The sequence below is a fragment of the Schistocerca nitens genome, chromosome 4 (genome assembly GCF_023898315.1).
Source record: "Schistocerca nitens isolate TAMUIC-IGC-003100 chromosome 4, iqSchNite1.1, whole genome shotgun sequence".
Classification (NCBI taxonomy): domain Eukaryota; kingdom Metazoa; phylum Arthropoda; class Insecta; order Orthoptera; family Acrididae; genus Schistocerca; species Schistocerca nitens.
This window is the reverse complement of record NC_064617.1, coordinates 690,314,639-690,339,699: the sequence shown is the minus strand read 5'-3', so window position 1 is coordinate 690,339,699 and position 25,061 is coordinate 690,314,639. Positions and strand designations below refer to the sequence as shown.

General features: G+C 45.3%; 1 protein-coding gene across 1 annotated transcript in view; it reads left to right on the top strand.

Moving 5' to 3' along the window:
* The window catches only part of LOC126252505 (uncharacterized), a 131,046-nt gene that overhangs the window by 9,249 nt on the left and 96,736 nt on the right, over positions 1–25,061 (top strand). The window contains exon 3 of the mRNA XM_049953401.1: positions 11,079–11,274. Within this exon, the coding sequence (XP_049809358.1) occupies positions 11,079–11,274 (196 nt within the window). The remainder of the gene's footprint in view (positions 1–11,078; positions 11,275–25,061) is intronic.

The window sequence follows — 25,061 nt, the reverse complement described above, 5'->3', positions numbered from 1 at the left end:
TTCGAGAATAGCAGTGAACGTTGGGCGGACGAAGTTTCTTTCTATTTCCCTATTTAATAATACAATGATTCTGTGTATCTTGAAACTGAGAGAGTCAAAATTTTTCAACCTTTGTTCGATTTCTACGTTTAGTACGGGAAATAAAAGGAACAAAAAACCGAAAATTGGTTATTCCAGACACCGGTTATTTTGAGCGGTTTTAACGGGCAGGTTAAACTGGCGTGGAAAGAAACCGATATTACCGAAAACCGGCTGTTTCAGCTATAACCGGCATCCTTACTCGAATATTACCTGAAAGGACTCTAAACGGACGCATTAAAACTATCATTGTCCTGTTCATGCACCAACACACACACACACACGTACGCACACGCACTCACACACACGCACGCACACGCACACACAAACACACACAGGCGCGCGCGCGCGCGGTCGCACACACGTTACTGAACGCTATTCAGCAGTGTAAACTGTCTGTGCTCACGTCAGTCAAGGCTTCACAACTAAAAATATGTCGTACTGAAGTAAGACAAAGTAACAGTGACAAGGCCGGCTGCTGTGAACGAGCGGTTCTTGGCAAATCAGTCCGGGACCGCGCGACCGCTACGGTCGCAGGTTCGAATCCTGCCTCGGGCATGGATGTGTGTAATGTTATTAGGTTAGTTAGGTTTAAGTAGTTCTAACTTCTAGGCGGCTGATGATCTCTGATGTTAAGTCCCATAGTACTCAGAGCCATTTGAACCACTTTTTGAACAGTGACAACAATATTTTTCACCAGCTTCAAACAGGGATACCAAAGAAACACTTATATATTTTTCCAGTTCTACGAAGTCGAGACGGACGCGCGCACTTCTCGGTCATTGTGTAAATTTACACTCACTTCTGGCAGCACAATCATTTTCTCCCTTCCCGAATGGCGCGTGGAAAGAATGGCAATGTAAACATCTCCTATTTTCTAGTATTGATAATTTCGGGTGACGTATGTGAGAGCAAGAAATATGTCGTCCGATTCTTCTTGGAGCGCACGCTCTCTGTATTTCAACCTTGCCTCGGTACACAACTGCTCTCGCGAAGAATCAGGCTGAGGAGTCGTTGCGTATCTCCGTAGCGCTCTCGCGCTTACTGAACGATTCAGTGACGAAAAGTGCCCCCTTAGTTGGATATTCTCTGTCTCTTCTATTAATGCAACCTGACGACCAATGCATAAGAATCTCTAGGACAAATGCTTTCCAGTTCACTCCTTGCGCGAATGAGTTACATTTCCTTATGATTTTTCCAATGGATCACAATGTGGCATTTGCTTTCACTACAACTACTTTTATGTGATCATTCCACTTTAGGCCCCCCGGTGGATTGTACACTACTGGCCATTAAAAATGCTACTCCACGAAGATGACGTGCTACAGACGCGAAATTTAACCGACAGGAAGAAGATGCTGTGATATGCAAATGATTAGCTTTTCAGAGCATTCACACAAGGTTGGCGCCGGTGGCGACACCTACAACGTGCTGACATGAGGAAAGTTTCCAACCGATTTCTCATACACAAACACCAGTTGTCCAGTGTTGCCTGGTGAAACGTTGTTGTGATGCCTCGTGTAAGGAGGAGAAGTGCGTACCATCACGTTTCTGACTTTGATAAAGGTCGGATTGTAGCCTATCGCGATTGCGGTTTATCGTATCGCAACACTGCTGCTCGCGTTGGTCGAGATCCAATGACTGTTAGCAGAATGTGGAATCGGTGGGTTCAGGAGGGTAATACGGAACGCCGTGCTGCATCCCAACGGCCTCGTATCACTAGCAGTCGAGATGACAGGCATCTTATCCGCATAGCTGTAACAGATCGTGCAGCCACGTCTCGATCCCTGAGTCAACAGATAGGGACGTTTGCAAGACAACAACCATCTGCACGAACAGTTTGACGACGTTTGCAGCAGCATGTACTATCAGCTCGGAGACCATGGCTGCGGTTACACTTGGCACTGCATCACAGACAGGAGCGCCTGCGATGGTGTACTCAACGACGAACCTGGGTGCACGAATGGCAAAAATTTTTTCGGATGAATCCAGGTTCTGTTTACAGCATCATGATGGTCGCATCCGTGTTTTGCGACATCACGGTGAACGCACATTGGAAGCGTGTATTCGTGATCGCCATATTGGCGTATCACCCTGCGTGTTGGTATGGGGTGCCATTGCTTACATGTCTCGGTCATCTCTTGTTCGCATCGACGGCATTTTGAACAGTGGACGCTACATTTCAGATGTGTTACAACCCGTGGTTCTACCCTTCATTCGATCCCTGTGAAACCCTACATTTCAGCAGGATAATGTACGACCGTATGTTGCAGGTCCTGTACGGGCCTTTCTGGATACAGAAAATGTTCGACTGCTGCCCTGGCCACCACATTCTCCAGATCTCTCACCAATTGAAAACGTCTGGTCAATGGTGGCCGAGCAACTGGCTCTACACAATACGCCAGTCACTACTCTTGATGAACTGTGGTATGGTGTTGAAGCTGCATGGGCAGTTGTACCTGTACACGCCATCCAAGCTCTGTTTGACTCAATGCCCAGGCGTATCAGGGCCGTTATTACGGCCAGAGGTGGTTGTTCTGGGTACTGATTTCTCAGGATCTATGCACCCAAATTGCGTGAAAATGTAATCACATGTCGGTTCTAGTATAATATATTTGTCCAATGAATACCCGTTTATCATTTGCATTTCTTCTTGGTGTAGCAATTTTAATGGCCAGTAGTGTAATACAAATAGGTCCACCACACAGGTTACACTCCGTACATTGTCTGATCAAACGTATCCGAACATTTACTAGTGGACATTAATATGGGCTGTGTCCATCCTTCACCTTCATGATGCCTTGAACTCTGCTGGAGACACTTTCAATGAGGTGCCCGAATGTCTGTGGTGGGCTGCCAGACCATTCTTCCTCAAGAGCTGAAACCAGAGGAGATAGTGATGCTGGACGCTAGGGTCTGGAGCGAAATCGACTTTCAGACTCATCCCTAAGGTGTTCCGTTGGGTTCAGGTAGGGGCTCTGGATAGGACAGTCCATTTCAGGAATGTTGTTGTCCCTAAACTGTTACTTCACCGATGCTGGTTTATGACAGTGTCCATTGTCATGCTGACAAACATTCGTCATCTCCGAAGTTTCCTCTACCGCAGGCAGTACATAGTGCTCTAAATTCTCTCCATTTCCTTCCGTATTTAGCATTTTTTTAAGGGCAATAAGGATACCACAACCTAACCACGAAAAACGCTGCCATACCGTCATACCGTGAATTCTGTGCTTTACTTTTGGAACTACACATGCTGGTAGTTAACGTTCCCCACCCATTCGCCAAATCCAAACCCTTTCACCGGACTGCCACAGGGTTCAGCGTGATGCATCACTCCAAATCGCTAGTTCCTAATCATCCGCTGCCCAGTAGCGTCGCTCTGTACCTCACCTCAAGCGTCGTTCGACATTGAATACAAATATGTGTGGCTTATACGTAGCTGCTCGACCCCTTCACCCCGTTCTTTTTAACTCTCTGTTTACAGTCATTGTTCTGTCTGGACTGTTGGTAGCACTTCGGAAATCACGAATGTTTCCTTCCACTGATTTCATGCGACTTTTAAAGCTATCCTCTGTAGTGCTCGATGGTTCCTGTACCTGTCTGGTAGCACATGAGGTCTGGCTGGTCTTGGTTGTCCCGTTGCGTTTCCACTTCACAGTCGCATAACCAACAGTGGAAGGATTGAAGTTTTAGAAGGATTGAATTGTCCATGATGGATCTTTTAATCAGACGGTATCTAATGAATAGTCCGCTCTCGAAGAAACTGAGCTCTCCTCACCGATTCATATTATTGCAAATAAACTGGAATCAGTCTTCATCGCATAAATTTTTTAATGTGGTGACCGGTTTCGGTCTTATTATAATATCATCTTCAGACCTACAATCAACAAGAATCCTTATAAACCTATAAAGGACGAAATCGTATATTGATAAACCAGTAGCTAACGCTGATATACCATAGATATCTGCCGGAGGCGGTGGCGCATGGCATCCCTCTTGCTTGTGGCTCGTAGTGTACTGCAACGTGAAGGACGCCAGCTGCTGATGAAATACTTGAAGCCCCGCCCACCGTCTCCGGTATAACATCATGGATAGCCAATCACGTAAGTTGCATTTCTGTCGCTTAAGAAAGTAACGTGGTAGTTACTATTAAGTCATTATTGCCATCTATAGAACTTATAGATGGTATATGGCTCTGAGCACTATGGAACTTAACATCTGAGGTCATCAGTCCCCTAGACTTAGAGCTACTTAAACCTAACTAACCTAAGGACATCGCCGGCCGAAGTGGCCGAGCTGTTCTAGGCGCTGCAGTCTGGAACAGCGAAACCGCTACGATCGCGGGTTCGAATCCTGCCTCTGGCATGGATGTGTGTGATGTCCTTAGGTTAGTTAGGTTTAAGTAGTTCTAAGTTCTAGGGGACTAATGACCTCAGAAGTTAATTCCCATAGTGCTCAGAGCCATTTGAACCATTTTTGAACCTAAGGACATCACACACATCCATGCCCGAGGCAGGATTCGAACCTGCGACCGTAATAGCTGCGCGGTTCCGGACTGAAGCGCCTAGAACCGCTCGGCCACCGCGTCCGGCTATAATGTATATAATTAGAAGTATGCTGAAAGAGCCATGGTACTGTTTACCCACGTATAAAATTGTATTCGTTCTGTCTGGTTGCAGTCATAAAGTATGCGAAGTTTCTCTCTCTCAGTTTTTCTGGTAACATCGTCGTCGGCATTCTTCAAATAACCGCTTTGCTGAGTTTCACTTTCATTGTAGCGAAACTGTAGTTCGATATGTCCCGCTCTTTCACTGGCCAGGTTGAGTTTCAGTGAGTCTTGTCCAATTTGACTGCATATAAATCATATGGCGAAGTTAGGGCTTCGTCCAGTTTTGTGTTGGTGGTAGTTCTGTTTGAGCTACACGTACCCTGCTTTCTCTTAAACACTATCTAAAAACTGAATATAAAGGAAGATTTATGCCGGCGGTTTCTCATTCATAAATTTAACTTTAATATTAGTTGTCTGTGAGAAGATTGTTTTAGGACCCCTGCCAGCAAGTGCTGGAGTGACAGAATCGTGGCGCATTAGGGCTGTGGTACTGCTGCTGGTGATGGTCGGTATCGTATGTCTGTCATGCTAATATGGAATTGAGAGTTACAGGAAGGCCATACTCAACACCATATCAGCGGCCCCTCGCGACTAGAGCCCGAGGGAAAAGACTTACTCTATCTGAGAAAAAGTATCTAGAAACGACTATGTAATGCGAAATTGATCAATAGTAATCTCCAGAAGCGGACCCACCCTGTGACATAAGGTGGGGCGTTCCGTATTCTCAGTTGGTAACCCCTAACAGCACTGTGAGATGGTCAAGAGAGCTCAGTGACTTCGAACGTGGACTAAGCGTTGGATGTCACCTGAGTAAGGGACATGTCTACCCTTCTACAGCTGCCCAGGACCACTTTTCTGGATGTGATTGAGAAGTGGAAACGAAAGAAACAACCGCAGCTAAACCAAGAACGGGCTATCTCAAGCACTGACGAACAGGAATGTTGGGATTGGGGAGGGTTGTTGTAAAAAATCGCATGAAATCAGCGGAAGGAATCATTCCTGAGTTCCGAAGTCCTGCCAGCAGTCCAGCTAGCACAATGATTGTGCGCAGGGAGTTAAAAAGAATGGGGTAAAATAGTGTAGCAGCTTCTTATCAGCCACACATTACCTAGTTAGTGCTTAGTGACGCTTCAGCTGGTGTAAGGAGTTACGCCACTGCACAGTGGATGACTGGAAACGAGTGATTTGGAATGACGAATCAGGCTATGCCTCATGACAGTCCGATGGAAGGGTCTGGGTTTGGCTAACGCCTAAAGAATGTTACCTGGCACCATACACAGTGCCAAAGTGAAGTATGGAGAAGGTGGTGTTATGGTATTGGGGTGTTTTACGTGGTTAGGGTGTTGTTTTTTTATTGCGCTTAAGTAAACGGTAAATGCGAAACGATGTGAATACATTTTACAGCATACTGTACTGCGTACAGCAGAGGAACACTATTTATTTATTGTTCCGTGGGACCAAATTAAGGTGAAGTCTCTATGGTCATGGAACGAGTCAATACATGAAATTATAACACGCTAGTAGAAACAGATAAAATGAAATATAAGAAACATATTCAGGCGACAAGTTGTAAGTTTAAATAAAGAAAATCAACAATGTAACACTGGAATTTGCTTAATTTTCAGCTCTTCCAGGAGCTCCTCGACAGAACAGAACGAGCGAGCCAAGAGGAAACTCTTCAGTTTAGATTTAAGTGTTTGGGCTACTGCTAAGATTTTTGAGTTCTTGTGGTAGCTTATTGAAAATGGATGCAGCAGAATACTGCACTCCTTTCTGCACAAGAGTCAAGGAAGTGCATTCCACATGCAGATTTGATTTCTGCCTAGTATTAACTGAGTGAAAGCTGCAAACTCTTGGGAATAAGCTAATATTGCTAACAACAAACGACATTAAAGAAAATATATACTGTGAGGGCAATGTCGGAATTCCCAGACTATTGAATAGAGGTCGACAAGAGGTTCTCGATTTTACACCACATATAGCTCGAACAGCCCGTTTTTGAGCCAAAAATACCCTTTTTGAATCAGAAGAATTACTCAAAAAAATAATACCATACGACATAAGCGTATGAAAATATGCGAACTAGACTACTGTCACTTATTTCAGATACTGTTCTAATGGTAAATAAAGCAGCATTTAGTTTCTGAACAAGATTGTGAACATGGGTGTGAACATGGGCTTTCCACAACAGCTTACTATCTATTCGAACGCCTAGGAACTTGAACTGTTCCGTCTCGCTTATAATATGCCCATTCTGTCTGCTCGAAATATCGGTTCTTGTTGAGTTGTGAGTTAGAAACTGTAAAAACTGAGTCTTACTGTGATTTAGCGTCAAATTATTTTCCACAAGCCACGAACTTATTTCATGAACTACATTATTTGATAATGTTTCAATATTAGACAAAAGATCCTTCACTACCAAGCTGGTGTCATCAGCAAACATAAATATTTTTGAATCGCCTGTAATACTAGAAGGCATTTCATTAATATAAATAAGAAACAGCAGTTGCCCCAGCACCGACCCTTGGGGAACGCCCCACTTAACAGTGGCCGCGGTGGTCTCGCGGTTCTAGGCGCGCAGTCCGGAACCGTGCGACTGCTACGGTCGCAGGTTCGAATCCTGCCTCGGGCATGGATGTTTGTGATGGCCTTAGGTTAGTTAGGTTTAAGTAGTTCTAAGTTCTAGGGGACTAATGACCACAGCAGTTGAGTCCCATAGTGCTCAGAGCCATTTGAACCATTTTTTTAACAGTGCCCCATTGGGACTGAACATCACTACCACTCTCAATATTGCGGAGAATTACCTTCTGCTTTCTGTTCTTAAAGTAAGAGGCGAACTAATTGTAAGCTACTCCCCTTATTTCATAATGATCCCACTTCTGCAGTAATATTTTGTGGTCAACACAGTCAAAAGCCTTCGTTAAATCAAAGAAAACACCTAGCGTTCGCAACCTTTTATTTAATCCGTCCAAAACCTTCGGAGATGATGACTGGATCACCGTGAAAAATCACCCTGTCATAAAGCAGCCATCTGTAAGGCAATGATTTGTGGACAGTAATATTCCTGAAAAGGGCTGGTTTGCCGAGAGTCCCAACCTCAATGCAATGGAACACCTGTGAGATAAGTTAGAACTTTTCGCTCCACAATCCAGCGTGCAACAACATTACTTTCTCTGGTTTCGGCCTTTGAGGAAGAATGGACTGCCATTCCGCCAGAAGAATTCAGATACCTCGCTGAATGTGTTCTCTGCAGAGTTAAAGCCGTCGTAAAGGTGAAGGATGGACACAGCCCATATTAATTTCCACCAATAGGTGTCCAGAAACTTCTGATCAGATAATGTTTATAGGTAGTTACGTTTGGGAGAGAGAATATGGAGTTGGGTTGGGAAACAGAATGTGCAACGGAGGCTGGCCCTGGATGCCGCAGGGTAGGTCAGGAGGCTGGGAGAAGTGTTAAAGTCTTTATCTGAGGAGAGAATATGGCACTGAGGTTGTAGCTGGTAGGATAGGTAGATGACAGGGAGTGTTTCCATGTCAAGAAGAGGTTACCTTGGAATGGGATATAGAGGGTGTTGTTGGGGAGGGAGGGTATGTGTATGAGTGGCAGCATCCTCGGATTGAAGAGGATTGGGTGAACTTACCGGTTACGATAGCCGAATTTGTGGGATACGTATTATTTACGAAGTATCGGACGAAATTCAGGGAGAGGTAGAAGGGCGAGGCGGCCTTTCTAGATCTTACCAGGAATGATAAAATTTTGATGGTGCAGAGACCCAAGGTACATAGGTGAAGGTGAAATGGATGAGAGTAAGCACTTGTAGGTTTAGAGGTGGTAGTTGTATGCAGTCACTATATATCACCTGGTAATAGTTTTAGTACTTTCAGTCTGTTATGGGCTTTCCTTTGGATGGTTAGTACACGGAGCGCCATGTTAGTTTTCTGTCGAGGGTTAGTGTAAGATATTTTAGAGTGTTGGTAAAATGTACAGGATGGTTACGTATGGTGATGTGGAACTCAGAGAGACGGAAACGACGGGAATTGCGCCCTGTGATTAATGCCCCAATTTTGATAGGATTGGTTTTGAGGCACTAGAGGTTACACCAGGAGGTAAAGTTACTGAAGTGGATCTGGAGGTCCGTTGGAGTGCTGTTAGGCTTCGATGGAGGACAATTAGGACTTTTTCGTCGGTAAGCTGGAACATATGCATTGGGCTGGTGGCTGGGGAAGAGAACTGTGTAAAGAAGATAGACGAATGTAGGACTAACCCTTTGGGAACTCAGTGGATAGGTATGAGATGCAAGGCTGAATATGGCTGTTGGTGACAATAGAAAAGCAATGTGTCAGGGGGAAGCTATAAGACGGATGTAATTGATTGGACGTACAGATTTCTCTAATCCACAAAGCTCAGCAGAATGCCATAATGGGTCAAAGAATTTGTCAAGGAAGGTCGAGGGAGACAACACTGGCGGAACGGCGTTTGTGAGTTGTAGGGAAAGAGGATCGATGAGGTTGAGGAGTTTATCGGCAATGGACCAAAAAAAAAAAAAAGGGTTCAAATGACTTCAAGCACTATGGAACCTAACTAACCTAAGGACATCACACACATCTATGATCCATGCCCGAGGCAGGATTCGAACCTGCGACAGTAGCAGGCAATGGACCATTTTGGACGGACATCATACGGCCTGTTAGAGGGAGTAGGTGAGTTTCTCAGTGCTTATGGATGCGCTTGATTACGATGGGTTTTTGTAAGTTGCTGAAGGCTAATAGATAGGTTAAACGAGGTCCCAGTACTTTTGGTGATTTTGTACATCTCAGGCTAGAATACAGTGTATAGGAGGCACTATACAGCTTTGCTAGGGCTTGTAGGAAAGAAGAGGGATTTTCTTTAGGTGGTTGTAGGTAATGAACTCATGACCGGATGCTGTGTTGCTTTTCTGCAAAGTGTTCTTTCCTCCATGCTTCCATTTTCCCCGACATCGATGAGTCGTGCGATACAACTTGCTGAAGTAATGAGGTGAACCGGTGGTGTCTCAGCTTTTATGCTACGTGTCACGAGCTAGACAGCTCTGTGTCTGTTCTGCTTCCATTGGCTCCAACGTATGTCGAGATTTATGTCCTCGGTTATTACAGTTGAAATATGCTGTGCGGTGCTTACATTGCATGAAATCAGTTAATACAAATACAGCTCTTGTCTTTCGGTCGAGATAATGTTTTGGTATCACAAACCCTACCAGTCACAGAAACAATTTATCAGTCTCTGTTGATCCACTGTGGAATCGGGGCAGTGGACAGTCACATATTTACCAAGGAGAAACGCCAAACAGCCGTATGTTTTGGGAAGTTATTTTATTTAGACAACCAGTTTCGGCATCTCAATAATGCCATCTTCTGTATCCTGCATATTAAAAATGAGTATATTTGTAGTATATATGGAGGTATACCACAGTTGACTTTGCAGAAAATAAATAATAATAATAGAAGTCCTTAAAACCTACAAAATGCAAATCGCAGCATTAAGACAAGTACTTGTGCACATACAGCAGTCATGGACTGTGCGGCTGGTCCTGGCGGAGGTTCGAGTCCTCCCTCGGGCATGGGTGTGTGTGTTTGTCCTTAGGGTAATTTAGGTTAAGTAGTGTGTAAGGTTAGGGACTGATGACCTTAGCAGTTAACTCCCATGAGATCTCACACACATTTGAACATTTTTGAACACATACAGCACAACAAGGCAGAATACGTACACACACCAGTATGTGCACATATTCTACTTTGTTGTTCTGTATGTGCACAGGTAATTGTCTTAAAGCTACAATTAGCATTTTGTAGATTTTAAACACTTTTATTATTGCACTTCATTTTCTGTCCGCCCCGATAGCTGAGTGGTCAGCGTGACGGATTGCCGTCCCACGGGCCCGGGTTCGATTCCCGGCTGGGTCGGGGATTTTCTCGGCTCAGGGACTGGGTGTTGTGTTGTGTTGTGTTGTGCTCATCATCATTTCATTCCCATCCGGCGCGCAGGCCGCCCAATGTGGCGTCGAATATAATAAGACCTGCATCAAGGCAGCCGGACGGCCGCGCAAGAGGATTCCCGGCTAATGACGCCCAACGATCATTTCCATTTTACTTCATTTTCTGTAAAGTCACCTATAATATACCTCCATACACACAAAATGCAGGGGCCTGAACATGGCATTATTGAAATGGCGAAATTGGTTGTCTAACTAAAACAACTTCCCACAACGCAGGGCTGTTTCGTGTTTCTCCTTGGTAAACAGTGTATCGTCGGTGACCACAGGCTCGTCCAGTGAGGAGTGGCACAGTGGCCCAATGCGAAGCTGCCAGTGTCTTCATGGTGTTGCGCTTGCTACGTAGTTGTAGTTGGTGTCAGTGTGAGTTGCAGCTGGTGCTGGTGCTGGTGGGGGCCCCTGACAGTGCAGCGGCGGTGTTCGCAGAGCCGCTGCCGATGAAGCTGCGCGCGCTGCCGCAGTCGTTCTGGCAGCAGCCCAACGCGGCGGGCGGCCTGTCGCCGGGAGCCGTCTACCCCGTGCTGCCGCCGCTCTGCTGCAAGGACGACGACGGCGCAGGTAACGTCTCACGCACCTCGCCTCACAACACCTCACTAGCACGCAAACGCCGGTGCACTGCCCGTACAGGTAAACAAAGGTGCGAGTCCAATGCTGCCGCCACATATAGCATTCATATCTATGGAGTGAGCGTAGTTTACGGCGCATGCTCTCGACATCACATCGTGATAGTCACGTGATTTTAGGGACGACGCTGCTTGTCTTCAATTTGCAGTAATAGTGAAACAGCTGTTGTTGTTGTGGTCTTCAATCCTGAGACTGGTTTGATGCAGCTCTCCATGCTACTCTATCCTGTGCAAGCTTCTTCATCTCCCAGTACCTTCTGCAGCCTACATCCTTCTGAATCGGTTTAGTGTATTCATCTCTTGGTCTCCCTCTACGATTTTTACCCTCCACGCTGCCCTCCAATACTAAATTGGTGATCCCTTGATGCCTCAAAACATATCCTACCAACCGATCCCTTCTTCTAGTCAAGTTGTGCCACAAACTTCTCTTCTCCCTAATCCTATTCAATACCTCCTCATTAGTTATATGATCTACCCATCTAATCTTCAGCATTCTTCTGTAGCGCCACATTTCGAAAGATTCTATTCTCTTCTTGTCCAAACTATTTATCGTCCATGTTTCACTTCCATACATGGCTACACTCCATACAAATACTTTCAGAAACGACTTCCTGACACTTAAATCTATACCCGATGTTAACAAATTTCTCTTCTTCAGAAACGCTTTCCTTGCCATTGCCAGTCTACATTTTATATCCTCTCTACTTCGACCATCATCAGTTATTTAGCTCCCCAAATAGCAAAACTCCTTTACTACTTTAAGCGTCTCATTTCCTAACCTAATTCCTTCAGCATCACCCGACTTAATTAGACTACATTCCATTATCCTCGTTTTGCTTTTTTTGATGTTCATCTTATATTCTCCTTTCAAGACACTATCCATTCCGTTCAACTGCTCTTCCAGGATCTTTGCTGTCTCTGACAGAATTACAATGTCATCGGCGAACCTCAAACTTTTTATTTCTTCTCCATGGATTTTAATACCTACTCCGAATTTTTCTTTTGTTTCCTTCACTGCTTGCTCAATATACAGATTGAATAACACCGGGGAGAGGCTACAACCCTGTCTCACTCCCTTTGCAACCACAGCTTCCCTTCCATGTCCCTTGACTCTTATAACTGCCATCTGGTTTCTGTACAAATTGTAAATAGCCTTTCGCTCCCTGTATTTTACCCCTGCCACCTTAGTAACAGCTATAGGGCAGAATTGCCGTTGCTACACATCTTAAGAGAAGAAAGGAGAACCAGTTACTTTTCGTAGTTATGTGCAACAGGTGTATAACTGGCTGGTTCAAATGGCTCTGAGCACTATGGGACTTAACATCTATGGTCATCAGTCCCCTAGAACTTAGAACTACTTAAACCTAACTAACCTAAGGACAGCACACAACACCCAGCCATCACGAGGCAGAGAAAATCCCTGACCCCGCCGGGAATCGAACCCGGGAACCCGGGCGTGGGAAGCGACAACGCTACCGCACGACCACGAGATGCGGGCAGGTGTATAACTGTAAATGTTTGTTGATATGAGGCACTTTATATCCCAATGAGCCAAAACATTATGACCACCTACTTAACAGCTGTTTGCCCCCCTTTGAAACGAAATACACCACTGATCAGGGATCCGACAGTTTGTTGGTAGGTTTATGAAGGTATGGGGCGTTAGATGTCTACGCACAGGTCACGTAATCCGTATTAATCTTGGGCCGCTATTTGCGTACGCGGTGATGGCGTCCGATAGCGACCCAGACGTGTTCGATAAGATTTACATCAGGCGAATTTGGTCTCTGAGACATCGTCGTGGGTTCACTATAATGCTCCTCAAACCAATGTAGCACGGTTCTGGCTCCAAGACACGGACAATTATACTGCTGAAAGACGACATCAAGCATGGAGGAATACAGGTGGTTCGCAGCTGTCAGTTTGTCTTTGGTTACTGCCAAAGGTCACGTGCAAGTGCCGGAGAATGTCTACCACAGCATGATACTACTCCCACCAGTGGGCTGCACGTTTCGAGCCGCCGTTCATCTCGATGACGGCGTTTCTGGAGACGACCAGCGACCTAGTGTAACAAAAATGTGATTCATTCGAATAGCTGGCAGTTTCCATTGATCGGTAGTCGAAACCCGCTGGCCTCGTGTCCACTATTATCATAGCTGACGATGTGGTTCGGTCAACATGTCAGCACGTAGGGGTGGTCTGGTGTGCTGCGGAGCTCCATATTCAACACTGTACAATGAACGGTGTGCTCCGAAACATTTGTGCGTGCACGAGCTCTTTCGGCAGAGTTGCCACAGATCACCGTCTATCCTACTTTACAGAGCAGACAAGCCTGCGAATCCTAAGTTTTTTGAAGAGTCGTGGACGTTCAATCATTTAACGTCTAGTGCTACTTTCACTGTCCTTCTACCTTTTCCCGTAGATGCTCACGTAGATTAGCATCTGAACATTCGACCGACTTCGCCGTTTTCGAGATACTCGTTAACAGGCTGTGTGTAATGATAATCTGCCCTCTGTCAAAGTCGCTTTTCTCAATGGATTTCCACATATCTTCACTAGTGTGCTCTCCCGTCCGTGTCTGCTTCGCTTACATACTTTCGTTACCGTGTCACGAGCCCGCAACGCCACCAAACGGCATTAAACGTCGCGGTGGGCAGTGGTCATGTTTTGGCTCATCAGTGTGTACTGAAAAGTATCGAGACACGGTAATGTAGAGGTAATTTCTGCGATTTTGTGCCCATATGTTAACGAGACAAATGCTAGATAAATTTACATGTGTGTCTGAGTAAACTACCAGACAAGGTTTACATGGTGGTGCTATGTTCATATGAGGTTTTCAAACCCTTGTGTGAATCAAAGTATTTCTGCGTTAGGCAGTTTTCTATTGAGTGTGATTGTAACGTAGTGTGTGATTTAACTTTTCTGGTGAAATGGCGAAAAAAATGTTATAAATATTTTACTTGTCTATAAAAAGGAGAAGGGAAAATAAAGAAAAAGTGAAAATAATAATGGACAAGCAGATGGTGCAAATCATTTACCATATTTACTGTAACAATTTCGTAGTTCCAAATGCGTCGTTTTTTCGTAACATTTTGGCGCCGTCTACGGTCTCATTGTAACGTAATTAATTAGAACAGAGATTCGACAACATGAATAACTGCAATGGAAAACCTAAAAAAGCATTGTTGGTTATCACTACTTATGCTGTTACCGAAAAAACTCAATAAAGTGGAATTCGCGATATGATGTAAAAGACAACTTCAGTTCCTCGTATCAAATTGTTAAGATGCCTGTAAAACGCCTTTACAGTTTCACGATACTTCTGAATGTGATCTCCCCGAAGCAGCGAAATAATAAAACTCAAAATACGGTGAGCGCTGTAGGGGCTAAAATCAGGTGACTTGAGCTATAGGAGATGTTGCGGATAGAATTCTCGTTCTGCGCATCCGAATGCTCACTCCATAGACATTTGTACCCTATGGGCGTCTATGCCGACACAAGCCAAGCGGCAGTATTTTTTCGCCTGCCCAATGGCACTCGTTTGACTCTTTGAGTGACAAATGTTTTATTCAGCATAACAATGAAACACATGTCAGTATGTACTCTCTGCGAACAGTAATCAAGAAAACTGCTCAGTTTTCTAAGTGTTTCTAAGTCGACGATGAGCTATGTAGCGGTAAATAGTCATACGAATGAATCAAGAGCACAAAAGGTTCGCTGAAAAAGTTTGAAAATCTGCAGAAAATTAGCAGTGTTAATTTCTGTTGGTAAACATATGCCTTCAGCAAGAAGACATTTCACAAATGACTGGAATCCTGAAATAACTTCAGACAATACATATAATTCTACATTTGCAGCCACTTCAACATCAGTCAGTTTCTCGACTTTCATGAAACGCTTCTTCAGGCACAGGCAGTCATCGCTACCCACTCGTTCTGTGTTATTTGTTTCACCTACTGGCTCACTAAACACCATGTTGTCCAGACTACAATCAGTTACTGTAACAGTGTTTTAAAGTGTAGAAGTACTATCTACGTCGTTTGCATCAGAGACTTCTCCAAATTCTGAATCTTCTCCATGCTCTCCTGTACCCTCTTCCCAGCAGTTGATTACACATCCAGCCAGAACTTCATCTGTCATGGAATTATGTCATCTCTATAGCAGAAACACGAGTGCTGTGTGGGCACAGAGTGCACTGTTGCCACTGTTGCCAGAGTCTAGGTGACTGATCTGGGATACTGGTGCAACTCTATGATATCAGATTCCAAGATGGCTAAAATGGAATTCAAACACAGCCTGCACTGTTGCCAGATTTCCTCTCTCTCTCTCCCTCCCTCCCACCCTCCCTCCCTCTCCCCCCCACCTCCCCCCCCCCCCCCCCCACGCCCCGAGGCAAAGGATATTTGTCTCCCCTACAGGTACAAGCCTGTGGTTCTGGAACAAAGGGCATGGTCACCTTTCCCCTCTCAGTCTATTACAGTTCTAGGGCAAAAGGTGTTTGTTTCCCCTGCATGTCCAAACCTGTCTGTTAGCCAAAGGATGCCAATCCACAGACCTAATTACCATGTTTTCCCCAAGCTATTATTCGCTGAGATCACTTGATCCAAGTACAGAATTCAAGATGACTACCGGGTTCTCCTCTGACATTGCCCACCATTTGTTCCAAATTAAAGTCCAATTGTCCAAAGTTCATACAATTCTCCCCAACCTTCTCACTTCATAGTTTCAAATAACTTCCGGGAATTCAGCCAGGTAACACTTTCAGCGACCGCCGATATTTCGGCGGGAGAACACCCCGCCATTTTCAAGGCAAACTGGGACGGACAGGCAGCGTACATGCAAATTTAAAACCTCGGTTCTCGGACTGAAGCAGGCAGATGGTTGTTGTGTTGAAAACGTCCCCATCTGTTGTCTCAGGGATCGAGACGTGGCTGCACGATCCGTTACAGCCATGCGGATAAGATGCCTGTCATTTCGACTGCTAGTGATACGAGGCCGTAGGGATATAGCACGGCGTTCCGTATTACCCTCCTGAACCCACCGATTCCATATTCTGCTAACAGTCATTGGATCTCGACCAACGCGAGCAGCAATGTCGCGATACAATAAACCGCAATCGCGATAGGCTACAATCCGACGTTTGTCAAAGTCGGAAACGTGATGGTACGCATTTCACCTCCTTACACAAGGCATCACAACAACGTTTCACCAGGCAACGCCGGTCAGCTGCTGTTTGTGTATGAGAAATCGGTTGGAAACTTTCCTCATGTCAGCACGTTGTAGGTGTCGCCACCGGCGCCAACCTTGTGTGAATGCTCTGAAAAGCTAATCATTTGCATATCACAGCATCTTCTTCCTGTCGGTTAAATTTCACGTCTGTAGCACGTCATCTTCGTGGTGTAGCAATTTTAATGGCCAGCACATTCTCCAGCTCTCTCACCAACTGAAAACGTCTGGTCAATGGTGGCCGAGCAACTGGGTCGTCACAATACGCCAGTCACTACTCTTGATGAACTGTGGTATCGTGTTGAAGCTGCATTGGCAGCTGTACCTGTACACGCCATCCAAGCTCTGTTTGACTCAGTGCCCAGGCGTATGAAGGCCGTTATTACGGCCAGAGGTTGTTGTTCTGGGTACTGATTTCTCAGGATCTATGCACCCAAATTGCGTGAAAATGTAATCACATGTCAGTTCTAGTATAATATAGTTGTCCACTGAATACCCTTTTATCATCTGTATTTCTTTTTGGTGTAGCAGTTTTAATGGCTAGTAGTGTAAAATGTTTTCGCATTGTCGCATTGTCTCTCTGCAGTCATGAGTTGCCCTGTGCCCCGCCCCCCTGCCTCCACTCCAGCATGCTCGTACCTCTGGTGGCATCAGTTTGAATTATCACCTGCTGCCGATGTGTTATGGTCACGCACATGTTCCACAAAACGAACGGCAGCGCAGGAGTAACTCGTGGCCGGAGTCTAATTTGCGCGACCTCATGCAGCCCCTGGCGGTGGCCGATCTCAGTAACGAACGTGGCCCTGTGGTGGTGGCGGTGCTCGATCACACTCACCCCCTTTGCGGCCAGCTAGCACTTTCTCGCGTCATTCCCTTTAAATAGCTGTTGCTTGTGAGACTTTGGCTACATATTGCGTCCAGTAGATGGTGAGGGGAGCTGCTGGTGATGAGAGCTCAGTTTTTCGTCTCGGAATGTTGTGTATAAGTAGGATGTTGATCAACATTCTCTTAGAAAATATATTTTCCCGTCACATGTATTTCCCAAATGTTTGATGGCTACTATTGGACTTGTAAAGAGTATAAGTGTGTTTCACTCTGAAAGGTTGCTAAATGACTGGTACGTATAAGTTCGCGTGTTTGACGCTATCTGTGAGAAGTTTCCCAAATAAAAAGAGAGCTGTTCTTTGTCTGGGATTAAATTCTTGACCTGTCTCATCAGCTTCGAAGAGTTGATCTCGGACCAGTTGCTGTAGAAGACAAGAATAAGTCGACGTCCTGGAGGTACAAATACTTACCAAGTGGGTTGTGATGCCCACATTAATTCATGCCATGCTGTGTTTTGAGCTTCGGTTTTGTTTATTTCAGAGTAAAATTGTACAAAGTTGGCACAGTGTGTGCCTTTTAGAATCGATTACACAGGTGCCGCGCCGAAACTTAAAGCAAGACTGGGTGTACGACAGTGGCTCCACATGTTGCTACAATAACGTAATTGTTAAAAGCATAAATTTTAAGAATTACAATGAGTTTTTACAGATAACAGGGTATTAAATAACTTTGAATAAATCGTAGAATAAAATTACATTACATAAAATATGAAATTCATGACAAAGCAGTCTCATGCAGAATGAAAATAGACGTATGATTATAAAAAGATACATATTACATTTTATTGAATTATTCGTAAAATACAGAACATAAATTCTTGCTAGGATGTTTCCTAACTTTAATAAAAATGTACTTCATTATAGTAAAAAAATCTTTTCCAAAATGAATCTTGCAGACGGGATACGTCTTGTAACTTCATAGTTACTCTCATAAACTTCTGTTCTTTGCTTCTTTGAATTCCATTAGTTTCAAACGATACACATGGTGACTATTATTGAACTATTAAAAAAACTTAAATTAATTACAAACTACGGCGCGCACGCACTTTGTTCAATATGTAAACGTCACTACAGATATTCCGATTTAAGTTATGACATGTTCGATTTGCCTGCATCCTGAGCAAAATGTGGCGCAGACGAATAGCTGTTTTCAGCTCAGCAATGGTTTTGAGGTTATTACTGAACACGTTGTCTTTAATTTAGTCCCATAAAAAGGTGATGCATGTGTTCAGATCTGGGGAATATTGTGGCCAATCGAGGTCCATGCCAGAGGCCTCTGGATACTCCAGAGCCAGACTGCGCTCCCCAAAGTGCTTTTCCAGGACATCAAGCCCTCTCCTGCTTCGATGGGGACGAGCTCCGTCTTGCATGAACCACATCTTGTCGAAATCGGGGTCACTTTGGATAATGGTGATGAAATCTTCTTCCGAAACCTTCACTTACCATTCGGTAGTCACCGTACCATCAAGGAATATCGCATCGATTATTCTGTGACTGGACATTGCACACCACACAGTCACCAGTTGAGGGTGAAGAGACTTCTCGATGGCTAAATGAGGATTCTCAGTCCCCCAAATGCGCCAGTTTGGCTTATTGACGAACCCATCCAAATGAAAGCTGACTTCGTCGCTAAACCAAACAATATTCACATCGAAGTCCTATTTGTCAGTTCTGTGGACAATAGTGTTGGCAAAACACAACCGTTGTTCCATGGCCCTGGCGCTAAATGGCTGCTGAGCTTGAATTTTGCATGAGAAGAAATGCAGGTGTTCAACAACTACACTCCTGGAAATTGAAATAAGAACACCGTGAATTCATTGTCCCAGGAAGGGGAAACTTTATTGACACATTCCTGGGGTCAGATACATCACATGATCACACTGACAGAACCACAGGCACATAGACACAGGCAACAGAGCATGCACAATGTCGGCACTAGTACAGTGTATATCCACCTTTCGCAGCAATGCAGGCTGCTATTCTCCCATGGAGACGATCGTAGAGATGCTGGATGTAGTCCTGTGGAACGGCTTGCCATGCCATTTCCACCTGGCGCCTCAGTTGGACCAGCGTTCGTGCTGGACGTGCAGACCGCGTGAGACGACGCTTCATCCAGTCCCAAACATGCTCAATGGGGGACAGATCCGGAGATCTTGCTGGCCAGGGTAGGTGACTTACACCTTCTAGAGCACGTTGGGTGGCACGGGATACATGCGGACGTGCATTGTCCTGTTGGAACAGCAAGTTCCCTTGCCGGTCTAGGAATGGTAGAACGATGGGTTCGATGACGGTTTGGATGTACCGTGGACTATTCAGTGTCCCCTCGACGATCACCAGTGGTGTACGGCCAGTGTAGGAGATCGCTCCCCACACCATGATGCCGGGTGTTGGCCCTGTGTGCCTCGGTCGTATGCAGTCCTGATTGTGGCGCTCACCTGCACGGCGCCAAACACGCATACGACCATCATTGGCACCAAGGCAGAAGCGACTCTCATCGCTGAAGACGACACGTCTCCATTCGTCCCTCCATTCACGCCTGTCGCGACACCACTGGAGGCGGGCTGCACGATGTTGGGGCGTGAGCGGAAGACGGCCTAACGGTGTGCGGGACCGTAGCCCAGCTTCATGGAGACGGTTGCGAATGGTCCTCGCCGATACCCCAGGAGCAACAAATTTGCTGGGAAGTGGCGGTGCGGTCCCCTACGGCACTGCGTAGGATCCTACGGTCTTGGCGTGCATCCGTGCGTCGCTGCGGTCCGGTCCCAGGTCGACGGGCACGTGCACCTTCCGCCGACCACTGGCGACAACATCGATGTACTGTGGAGACCTCGCGCCCCACGTGTTGAGCAATTCGGCGGTACGTCCACCCGGCCTCCCGCATGCCCACTATACGCCCTCGCTCAAAGTCCGTCAACTGCACATACGGTTCACGTCCACGCTGTCGCGGCATGCTACCAGTGTTAAAGGCTGCGATGGAGCTCCGTATGCCACGGCAAACTGGCTGACACTGACGGCGGCGGTGCACAAATGCTGCGCAGCTAGCGCCATTCGACCGCCAACACCGCGGTTCCTGGTGTGTCCGCTGTGTCGTGCGTGTGATCATTGCTTGTACAGCCCTCTCGCAGTGTCCGGAGCAAGTATGGTGGGTCTGACACACCGGTGTCAATGTGTTCTTTTTTCCATTTCCAGGAGTGTATTTGTTGCAGTGTCTCCCGGTTGATTCCCACCTGTTGCGCAGCTCGTCCCATAGATTTCGTGAGGCTGGTTTGAAACACGGCGCGTGTCTTCTCGATGCTTTCAGGCGTTTTCACCCTTTTTGTACGACCGACTTGCCAACACTGTCATCACGAACACTACCCATTTCTCAAACTTACGAATCAAACCTTGATTTTTAGCGCTCTTGGACATGTTGTCGCCGGCCGGTGTGGCCGAGTGGTTCTAGGCGCTACAGTCTGGAACCGCGCGACCACTACCCTCGCAGGTTTCTAATATTGATGTGCTTAGGTTAGTTAGGTTTAAGTAGTTCTAAGTTCTAGGGGACTGATGACCCTAGATGTTAAGTCCCATAGTGCTCAGAGCCATTTGAACCATTTTTTGACATGCTGTCTTTAGCTTTAACTCGGTCGCAAACTTCCTTTGAACCGCAGTTGGGCTGTTACTGCTCTCGTAGTAGGCTTTCACAAGCTCTATACGCTGAGGCACGCTGTATCGTGACATTTTCACGTGCAAATGTCCGACAACAAGGCGCGTGAGCATGCGCATACTAGTTCCCATAATGCCCCGCGACCAACCGTGAAGTCTGAACGTTCTAACGAAAACCGTTCAAAAGTTATGACGATTTTATTTCATGTAGTTCAATAATTGTCACCCTGTACCATCAATGCTGATGACTGATTCTTTTTCGATTTCAAGTACTTTCAAATAACTGCTGTTTTAGATATGTTATCAAAAATGATGGTAGCAGAAATATATAAATTTTAAGGGAATGGAATGTTTTAAACATTCCTACTAATTACAGTGTCTGCTTGAGGCGTAAGGGAAACATTGTGCAGGTTTACATCGTGATAACAGTTCCCAAAGTGTAGCGTTACTAATATTTCCCATATTTGCTTAGTCTTAAGATTTCTGTTGACATGTCATTATCTTTCTACTTAATTAATACAAGTGCGAAATTGCTGGTGTAAAATTTTAAAAAAGGGGAAAGTTCTAGCTGCTATTATGTTTCATGTGCTGGCTGGCTACGTTACTGCAGGTGAAATAGCCACCATCCATTCCACACTTTTTGTATGCTAAATTTTACAAGCGTGCTACCTGAACCCACTACACAAGTTTCCGTCTCCGGACGACTAATGTGCTTCTCTTGATTTTCAATTTCCCTGTAGAACGCACGTGTGGCGTACAGGCTATTTTCAGTTTAGGTGAATTTCCCTCTCATTTTGCATTATGGGTTCAAGTATGTGTGCGCTTCTTGAATTTTTTTGTGTTTACCACTGTTTTAACTCGGGTCACGCGGGCTGTCACTGCAGCGCTATCACAAACGGCATACCACTGGTGGTGATCAGAACTTCTATCCTCCAGTTTGCATTGGCAGTTGAATCAACAGTATGAGTGTGGCATCTCTGAACGCAGGGTTGTCACCGGTGGATGATGGCGCGACTTCAGGACGAGTGGGAGTCGGTGCTTGTGTCCTGATCTGGCCCTGTACAGCTCAGCGTGAATATGGCCGACTGACGGTGGCGCGATTTCTGGCTGATGGTGTATTTGACTGTGAGGTGGTAGGAGCATCCGGATTGGAGTGTAATTTAAAACAAGTCAGCTCCAGACGTAATTGTTAAACTATGATGTCAATGGGTTGGGAGAATTGTTAAGCTTTGGATAGCAGGACTTTAACTTGGGCAGCTACTGAGTAACGTCAGGTGAGCACCCAGTAGCCTTCTTGAATATTCTAGTATTACACATTCATTTTTCCTGTTAAAATTTCTATCGCAACGGCCTTGCCGCAGTGGCTACACCGATTCCCGTAGGATCACCGAAGTTAAGCGCTGTCGGGCGTGGTCGGAACTTGGATGGGTGACCATTCAGGCAGCTATGCGCTGTTGCTATTTTTCGGGGTGCACTCAGCCTCGTGATGCCAATGGAGGAGCTACTCGACCGATTAGTAGCGGCTTCGGTCAAGAATACCATCATAACGACCGGGAGAGCAGTGTGCTGACCACATGCCCCTCCTATCCGCATCCTCAACTGAGGATGACACGGCGGTCGGATAGTCCCGATGGGCCACTTGTGGCCTGAAGACGGAGTGTTAATATTTCTATCAGTACTTTGATTAATGTAACTACTATAACCTCAAAAACTGTTATGTATTATAATACATAAATTGTTTATATGATATTTGACAGAACAAATAAAGTGACCGAAGATGGAGAAACTTCTCTAAAATATATTTGAGTATTGAAACAAGAGAAATTATTTGCTTAAAGCAGAGCCACATTTCCTTATTATGTTTTAAGAAGGAAGCATGTACAAGGAAAGAGCATCAACCCCAAAATGCTTGTTGAGTTCTATACTTGGAACAAGTTGTGGTGACACCGCCAGACACCACACTTGCTAGGTGGTAGCCTTTAAATCGGCCGCGGTCCGTTAGTATACGTGGGACCCGCGTGTCACCACTATCAGTGATTGCAGACCGTGCGCCGCCACACGGCAGGTCTAGAGAGACTTCCTAGCACTCGCCCCAGTTGTACAGCCGACTTTGCTAGCGATGGTTCACTGACTAATTACGCTCTCATTTGCCGAGACGATAGTTACCATAGCCTTCAGCTAAGTCATTTGCTACGACCTAGCAAGGCGCCATTATCATTTGCTGTTTATCTTGTGATGCATGTACCGTCAGACCGATGTTCACCAATTATGGATTAAAGTTAAGTATTCCAGAAGCTACATACCTTTTTTGCTAGTATAATTACTTTACCTGTTCCAGACCTCACGCCAGCCGGCGTGAGCTTAAACGCGTGCCATTCGGCTATCTCCTAGTGGCTTGCCTGTCTTGCCAAGTCACAACACAAGTGACATGAACGAATAACAGCTTTGGGAGGACATGTTTAGTAGTTCAGCAGACTCGCACTCTTTGTCTAAAAGACAGGTTTCTTCCTGCAGGGCCGGCCGCAGTGGCCGAGCGGTTCTAGGCGCTTCAGTCTGGAGCCGCGCGACCGCTATAGTCGCAGGTTCAAATCCTGCCTTCTAAGTTCTAGGGGACTGATGACCTCAGATGTTAAGTAAGTGGTGCACGGTTAGAGGTAGATGTGACCTTGCCCTTTGTCTCCAGAACAACAGGCTTTGACCTACCAGGTGAAACAAATATTCATCATCTTACGGGGCGGGGCCAGGAAATCTGGCAACAGTGCAGGCTATAGGCTATACTCATATTCCAGGTCAGCCATCTTGGACTCTGATGTCATGGAGCTGTGCCAGTATCCCATGTCAGGCACCTATAGTTATTTACTTAGCACAAGTGACCTACTTCTACAATGACCTCGTAAAAATCAGGGGAACGCCCTATAGCACACTGGGGCTAATTTCGAATTTCACACACAAATTTTAATTTAGGCGCATTCTATACATAGGAAAACTAGTCTTTGTCAGAAATCTGGCAACAGTGTGTGACATCATAGGTGATGGGAGGGAGGAGTACGAAATCTGGCAAGAACGATGTGCTTTTACGCCCTCTGCGTACATACTCTCCATTCATTTTTATAGTAGACGTAAAAGAAATATTCACAGATATCGGTATGATCCCTCTAACTATAAAAACCAACTAAATATGCGTAAATAATACGCCTATTACAATTAAGTGTGTGCCCTATCTGAGTCTGTCTTGATGCATATTTTCAGTAATCAGCTACACCTTCACTGGCAGTGGGAATAATTTATTTAACCTCAGTGATTAATATTCAAGAGATAATTTGAGAGGAAATATTGTTTGTAATATTCATTCTTCATTAGAAGTAGCATTTCACATCATATAACCAGTAAAATTGGACAAAGATAGAAACTGACTTCACGATAATCTACTTGTTTACATGTATGGTGAGGAATAAAAGTATCTGTAACGACTCTGGTACTGACTTCATGTTTTGTAATGTAGGAAATTTTACTGCGAACTGAATTTACCCTCATTTGCATCAGAAGAGATTAAGAGAGTAAATCTGCAGGTCACAAATGCCAGCTGAACACAATAGCGTCTCTGAAGACTATTGCCTGAAAAGCCATCGTTAAATATTCATTCCATTACTCACTGGTTCACCAATATCTCAAACCTACCGACTTACAAACATAAAAATTGTGTACATGCTTATCAGACAACGTATTGAGAACCTATTATTACCAGTAAAATCAAATGTTTGTACTATATAGAGCAATAAACAGTGCTTAATATCAGTGGTATGTATACATTTACCAGTGTCACTTAAGGATTAATGTAACAGAATGCAAACCCTTCCAGTGAGGCTCCTTTGGTCACAGGACAGCAGAGGCACTGCCGGTTTCATTAATCACAGGACAGCAGAAACACTGCTGGCTTCTTTAGTTGTGGGACAGCAGAAACACTGCTGGC